We start from the raw sequence: 7,234 nt of genomic DNA, 5'->3' as shown, positions 1-7,234 counted from the left end.
GATCAAGAGGCCATATATGACACTACCGTGAAGGGTTTGGGAGGCTGCCATCAAAGACTCCCAACAAGCATATGCCTGGTGGCCAGACACTGCAATGCTATTGCTGAGGGAAGCCACTCTCCTCCCCAACACACCGACCCTCCTGTCTGCAGCCTTTCCAGGGAGCAAGAAAACAGTGAGCAGAAGAAGACAGCTCTGGTTGCACTTCTGCTTTCTGGATCTCTCCAGTTCTATCTATTGGCAGAGCAGCACATCTAGACCCCTGGCTGCAGGCATGTCTTAGAAATGTGGCCCTTGCAATCCACTGAGTGTGACATAGACATTGAGCACACAGTCCACCCTAGAGAGAGGTAGAAAAAAATGCTGAACACTTGTTGTAAACCCAACACAAATCTGCAGTTGGGCCTGACTTGAATTCTTTTCATGTTTTGATTTTTTTTAATATTTATTTTTGTATGTATTTCACATATAAGTACTGTATTTATATAATTTCCCCTTCTTCTCCTCCCTCCAACTCTTGAGTTCTTTGCTACACATACTCCTCAAATTCATGGCCTCTTCTTCCTCTTTTTTTAAATAAAAGATTTACTTATCTGTGTATTTTATGTATACAGGTTCTTTGTCTTTGTGTACATCTGAATACCAGAAAAGGACATCAGATCCTGTTGTAGGGAGCTGTGGGTTGCACGTGAGTGCTGAGAATCTAACTTAGGGCCTGTGGAAGAGCATCCAGGACTCCTTACCATTGAATCATCTCTCTAGCCCCTGGCCTCTTATTCTTTATTATTGTTACACATATACATATGCATTTATAAATACATCCTCTGAGATAACTGAGTGTTGCTCATATGTGGTTAGGAATGACCTCTTGGGATTGGATAGCCTATCAGGGGGCTCATCCCAGGAGAAGACTAATTCTTGGTTTCCTAGCAACTATTAATTGCCCATCGTTCTCCATCTAGGGGTGGAGCCTTGTGAGAATTCCCCCACCCATGCGGTCATGTCTATAGGTGCTGTCATTTTTCAGGTCTTGTTTCGTCAACAACATGGTTGCCATTCCCTGGGTGCTGCTTCCCTGTCGTATAGAAGACATGGTCCCCCAGCAGATGTTCTGGTCCTCTGGTTTTTATAATCTTTCTGTCCCCTCTACCTCTATGTTATGTGAACCTTAGGAGTTGGGGTTGTGTTGTAGATGTATCAGTTGGGGTTGGGTTCCCCGTGGTCCGTGGTCTGTTGTTCTTTGCAGTTTGACAAGCTGTGGCTTTCTGTAACCGTCTCTGTCTGCTTCAAAGGGAAGCTTCTTTGATGGGGGGTGAGAGTTACACCATAATGATTTTTTTTAAAGAAAAATCTAAAAATCTTCGAACTCCAAAGATTATAGTCATATGCACATTTGTAAGAACCTTTAATTTAAAAAAATAAATTTAAAATTTCCAAGAATAGTCACTGATACATTGAATCCCTTCCACCAATGCCATTGTTGCCAACCTCAGATGGTTTCCCCATCCACTAACATGTGACATATAAGTCCTTTTATTTCGAAATCACAGAAATAATGTATTAACTGAAACCTGAAAAAAAATTAGTTGCCTGTAATCCCATTACTATCGCAAGTTGTTTCACTTTTCTTTCTGTACACAGAAATTTTTTTTGTGTGTAATGGCCCCATAATTGTGCTTTGCTTTCCTGACCCAGCCGTGTATGAATCATTTCCTCTGTGATTGCCTAATAGAACCACAGTTTTTATGGGGTGTGTAATATTTCACCCAACACACATTCTTTCTTCATTTCCCCTCTTACCGAATGTTTAGACAGTTTGTAAGTATTTGCTACTACAAATAATGCTTTCAAAAAAGCTTTATGTGTGTATCTTGGGTCTTCATGTCCCAAATCCAGAAGTGGGACGGGGAGGGGGGGGTCCATATGTATTGAAGACTTTCATTTTTGTATGTACGAGACAGAGTCTCACACTGAGCTCAGGATGGTCTGGAACCCACTGCACAACACAAACTGGCCTCACACTAGTTGTAATCCCCTTGCCTCAGATTCTTAGTTGCTGGTGTGAATATCAACAACTTCTGATCAACAGTTTTTAAAAACACCACCTTTGTCAAAAGTGGAGCTTTGTTTCTGTCACCTTTGTTAGACAGTGACCTGATATCTACTTTCATAGTCCCAGGATTCACCTGGAAGCTACTAGGACAGCTACAAACACTGGAAAAATGATGCCCTTGCCCTCCACACCTTTATCATCTTCTGCTGAATCCCCGAGGGCTGCTTGAGATGGCTAACCTGGCGCTTGGCAGGCACAGTGTCTGCAGGATCCTTCCCAGCCCCGCATATCTCATTGCCCAGCCTTGCTGCTCAGAAGTCTTTACCTAATCGAAGGAGGCCCTGGCACTAAATGCATCCAAGGACAGAGCGGCCCACAAACAGGCAGACCTCTGCGTTTTGATTTCTAGTTTTAATCGCAGATGGAGCAAGGCAATACTAAGTTAAAATAAAGCATCCCGGACTCTAATTCATTGAAGGGCTCAGCAGGGATGGTTTTAAAAGAACAGCTTTAGAAGATAGGCAGTGTTGCAAAGCTTTATTCAGTTCACTTGAGCACTCTTGCTGTGACATCAGCTAAAGATCTTACAAACCCCAAGTAAATGTCCCAGGGAGCTGCTTAGTGAAGGGTTCTGTCCCTGCTACGATTGTCTTGGTCTATCCAGGACAGGGTGGACTTGGATCTTCAGAGAACAAGAGCAGCATACACTTAGCTCTTCGTTGTTTTCAGAAGAGAAACACACTTCCCAATCTCCAAGATTATTCCCAAGCAAAGCTGACTAGAAGCGGGGACCTTGAGTGTTAACTGTTCATTCCCTGGAATGGGCCCTAGCAGAATACAAAACGAGCACATATCCAAGTGTATCCTCAATTCTAGATTCCTACAAGCACTCTATTGTCCAACCACTCCGCTTCATAATTGACATTCCCAGTAACAGACCTCACCTCCTACCAGATCCCCAGCCTTCGGAATGCTAAAGCTGGTTGATTAGTGTCTGCAAAACTACCGATTCTGGGGACAGCCCCTTCTCCTGCTCTTGCAGCTCTGAGCATATCCCTTCTGCTGACTCTCCCCAGGGACCTGACTGTCCCTTGCAGATGGTCACCACCCTCTAGGTAGTACAACTTCCCGGGACACCCCAATGTCTGCTCTCGCCCCCGTCCGGTTGCTTGGAAATGTGCAGCGGGCAGCGACGTCACACAGAGAGGTGGGTGCCCTCTGCCCGGCGCACCAATAGCGCGGCCACGGCCGGCCTCTTCTTCTCCAGCTATTGGTGCTTCTGGCCGCTCGGCTCCACCCCAGCCCGCCATGGCGTCAGCCGCCGCAACCCGGGGGAGGAGGTTCCCACTTTAAGAAGTGAAGTTTTCCTCCCCCTCCCCCTCCTGCCCACCTCCTGCCGCCTCCCGCGCCCCGCGGGGCCGCGGATGGAGCTCCGCCGTGGCGGCGTGGGGAACCAGGCTGCGGGCCGGAGGATGGATGGGGACTGCCGCGATGGCGGCTGCGGCAGCAAGGACGCCGGGTCGGAGGACTACGAGAACCTACCGACCAGCGCCTCGGTGTCCACCCACATGACAGCGGGAGCGATGGCCGGGATTCTGGAGCACTCCATCATGTACCCGGTGGACTCCGTGAAGGTGAGGCGCGCGGAGGACTGTGGGGGAAAGGAGCCGGAGAGCAGTCGCAGCAGCGCGCGCGTTTGCATCCCGCGCAGTTCCAGCCTGGGGCAGAGCCACGAAGCCACGCTGCCGGTTCCCCGGGGCGCGGCGACAGGCCAGGGCTCTCTCCCGGATTGGCTGCGTGCAGCCGGGGCTCCAGGAAAGCGCACCATGTCGCTCCTTCCGCGATGTCCCGGGGGAGTACCCCTAGATTCCGCCAGGGAGTCTTGCACTTCTGTCTCTGTCGTGGTCGTGGGGGACAAGTGGTGAGCACTCAGTGCGCGGAGGTGGCTGTGGCTCTGAGCCGTCCGATCGCTCGGGCGCTGCACGTGCGCGGCTTCTGAGGGAGCTGGTGGCCGGGAAGCGCTTGCCTCGCTCCTCCGAGAAACGTACTCCCCCTCCCTCCCCCCGGCCGCGCGCCCTCTGGCCCCGGCGCGTGCCTGCTGCTCTGGGGTGGCTTAGGGTCTGGGGAAGAGCCAGGGACGCCGTTTCGCCGAGTCCCCAGGCTCCGGTCAGCTCTTTGGGGGGGCATACTGGATCAGCGACACTCCATGTGACACCTCCCCTCCCACCTAGTTCTACTAGAAGACAGTGGGACATCCAGGGATCTTTGCTGTCTTTCACTTGCTGCGAGGTGGACCTGCAGACTTGTACTGTACAGCTATGGGTTGTGTAATAGGCTTCCAGTTTGACCTGGTCACTTCCCCCAGGTAGTTTCGCATGCGCTTCTGTCAAGAGGCGGCTTGAACAGGTGAGGTTTGTTAGAGCAAGAACTGCCTGTGTTGGACCTAGAGAGGCCCCGCGAGAGATGCAGGAAGTAATACCTGTACTGACATTGCACCTTTAGAGCTGGAATACGGGGCGAGACACCCCTGGGAGTTAACATGAATAAGCCCGAGGGGCAAGGAGGAGAGCGGAGAAGCTTCCTCTAACTCTTAGCCGCTTGAATTTTGGGTGGCTGCAGCTCCACTATGCTTTGGGGAACTTGGGGGCCTCACTAAGTGGCAGTTATTTTGTAAGGCAGGGTGCCAGGCCTGCACACATGAAACAGTACCTTACTGCAGATGCGGGCCCCACCTGAGCAGGTATGAGTATCTGGGTTTTCTCAGAGCTGCCAGTCAGTGACTGGACAGGCCAAGTCCAGTGAACAGGATGCTGGGCCTAAGGCAAGGCCTGTCTTCCAGCTCACTGCCAGACCCGAGTCATCTTCACTGTCCCTCCGCTGTCCTAGTGGGCAATCATGCAGTGCTCCTTTGCCGGCCACTGTTGAGTGAGGAGGGGGGAACTGATTTTTGATTTTAAAATCACCTTAGAAGGAGCCTGGACACATGCTAGATCGCATTAATACAGGAGAAGATGGATCAAATGTAAGGACATTTTCTACAGTCTAATGCATCTTGGTTAGAGACAGGGGAAAGTCAGGAGCTATTAATTTGAACTGGTCACAGACCTGGAGATGACCTTGCATCGAAGGAGCCCTTCCACCTGTGAGGCCTGATGTCCCTTAGCCATGAGTTCTGGTTCCTATCCCCTTAGCTGACTTTGAAGGTTAGAAACAATTATTGATGCCTCTTGATTTATTTGACAGTCCAGGCATGCCTTTCCCCTTTGTAAGTAACACACGTTGTGTTTAGTTCTCCCACACTCTCCCTACCTGTTTGGATTCAGACTTACTTCTGTGCTTAGTCTTTTCCAAAAATTTTCCATCTGTGGATAGACAAACATAGGCTATAAGGATGTGTGTGTGTGTGTGTGTGTGTGTGTGTGTGTGTGTGTGTGAGAGAGAGAGAGAGAGAGAGAGAAAGAATGTGTGTGTGAGCTATGAGTGCATATGTGAGTGTTCTTGAGTGTGCAAACTGTGCATATACCTGTGTGTGTATATGTATGTGTGTTTGTATGCACATATGTGTGAGAGAGTATTGAGCTGTGAGTGTGTGTGAGAGTGCATGTTCGTGAGTGTGTGAGCTGTGAGTGTATACCTCACTGTGTGAGAGTGAATGTGTGTGTGTATGTGTGTGTGTGTATGTGCACTCGCACAGCTATCTTGAGTGTCATAGCAAGTATTCACCTCATGGGATTTGCTTGTAAAATGAAGTTGCTCATTGCCAGTCAGCAGGTTCTTCTAGTTCTGAGACCGATCCCGACTGCTGGTCAGTAGTGACCCTTTGCTGTTCTTAGACTCACAGTTTGGGTGTGAAATGCCTTCTGTGTACCCCCCGCAGCTTTTTTTGGGGGCAGCAAGGATTTTTCTTTCTTTCTAGTTTTCAACAAAGATAATAATAATTAATAATAAAGGCACAGCGAAGGTTAGTGTCACAAGCCCTATGGCTCCAAGTAGGCAGCAGGCGGGCCAGAGTCCACCAAGATCATCACAGTTGTCTGTATCTAACCTGAGGTGGCAGGACACAATTATGCCCCAGTCATGGAAACAGTTCATGTGGGAAGCCCACAGCTGCGTCCCTCTTAAATATTTTGGATGATGAAGACTGAGTAATTGAGTCAGGAGGGCAGGCTTGGCTCTTAGCCCTGTAGCTCACTGCTGTCTGCCTCAAGCACCAACCTGTGCCTTTGTTTTGTTGGGGAAAATGGGTGCTCCTTCTCCTTTAGCCCCTCCCACTTTGTAAGGTGCCCCTATTGTCCTTTCGTGTTAATTATTACAGCTGAGACCAAGTGCGTGTGAATCAGATCTTGGAAAGATGAAAAAAAGATGTCTTTGATTTTTTTTTTTATTTTATAAAGGCATTCATTTTTTGAACTTGTTAAGTGTGAGTAGAGTCCGCCAGCTTTCTTTCGGATTTGCTGTCCCAGGCTGTGTGAGCGTTGGGACCCAGGGCAGGTCCTTTGCAATCAAAGCTTGCTGATTTCCTTGGGTCTTCAGTACAGAAAGAGGACTCATGGGATGTGCACTGTTCTAATACTGAAGTTGCTATTTCATAAGCTTCTGTCGTCTCCCGATGCCACTTTAATGTCCACTGTCTTTCAAACTGTGGGTTTTGATGTATTAGTGGGCTGAGCATTTGGAAGCCAGATTGGTGACAGTATGTAAGTATGTAAGCAGGTATGATTTGGGTAGGAAGAAACACGGTTGAAGTTCTGTTTGAGTCATGCACCCCAGAGACTGTGTGAAAAAGCACTTCTGGCCAGAACAGGTAGTAAGTACATGCAATGAGTCCTAGTACTCAGAGACCCAGATGGGAGGGCAGAGAATTTGAGGTCAGCCTGAATTTCATAGTGAGTTCAAGGCCAGCCTGAGCTGCCTAGCAAGACTCCATCTCCACACAAAGTCTGAGCATCATAGAATCACATGGTCCATAATTTCTCTCCTAGCAGCAACAGTCTAAGGTCACTTAAGTTCCTCTTGGGAAGACTTGCATGGATTTTTTTCCTAACCTTTCTCTTTCCCCTTAGTCTTCACAGCTAGTGGTTAGATGCGAAGACTTCATTTAAAGAGCACCAGACTGGTGGGACCCCTGAGCTCCGGCATGATTGTAGCAAACTGATGGAAGCTAAGTCAGGGATCTAGGGT

General features: G+C 48.9%; 1 protein-coding gene and 1 long non-coding RNA gene across 4 annotated transcripts in view; one reads left to right on the top strand and one right to left on the bottom strand.

Moving 5' to 3' along the window:
- Positions 1-2,573: 2,573 nt before the first annotated feature.
- Gm31748 lies at positions 2,574-3,063 on the bottom strand. The gene is made up of 2 exons (XR_383542.4): positions 2,998-3,063; positions 2,574-2,880 (listed from the first exon to the last, which is right to left on the bottom strand). It is a non-coding gene; the product is annotated as a predicted gene, 31748 (long non-coding RNA).
- Positions 2,875-7,234, top strand: part of Slc25a37 (solute carrier family 25, member 37) — a 43,697-nt gene continuing 39,337 nt past the window's right edge. The window contains exon 1 of one of the 3 annotated variants that reach the window (XR_003950900.1): positions 2,875-3,687. Coding sequence is in view for 1 of the 3 variants with exons in the window: in NM_026331.3 (NP_080607.2) it covers positions 3,478-3,687 (210 nt within the window). In the remaining 2 variants the exon portion in view is untranslated. The remainder of the gene's footprint in view (positions 3,688-7,234) is intronic. The other 2 variants (NM_026331.3, XM_006519461.2) reach the window with 2 other exon arrangements.

Source organism: Mus musculus, chromosome 14 (assembly GCF_000001635.26).
Source record: "Mus musculus strain C57BL/6J chromosome 14, GRCm38.p6 C57BL/6J".
In the NCBI taxonomy this organism is placed as follows: domain Eukaryota; kingdom Metazoa; phylum Chordata; class Mammalia; order Rodentia; family Muridae; genus Mus; species Mus musculus.
This window is presented reverse-complemented; position numbering and strand designations above follow the sequence as displayed.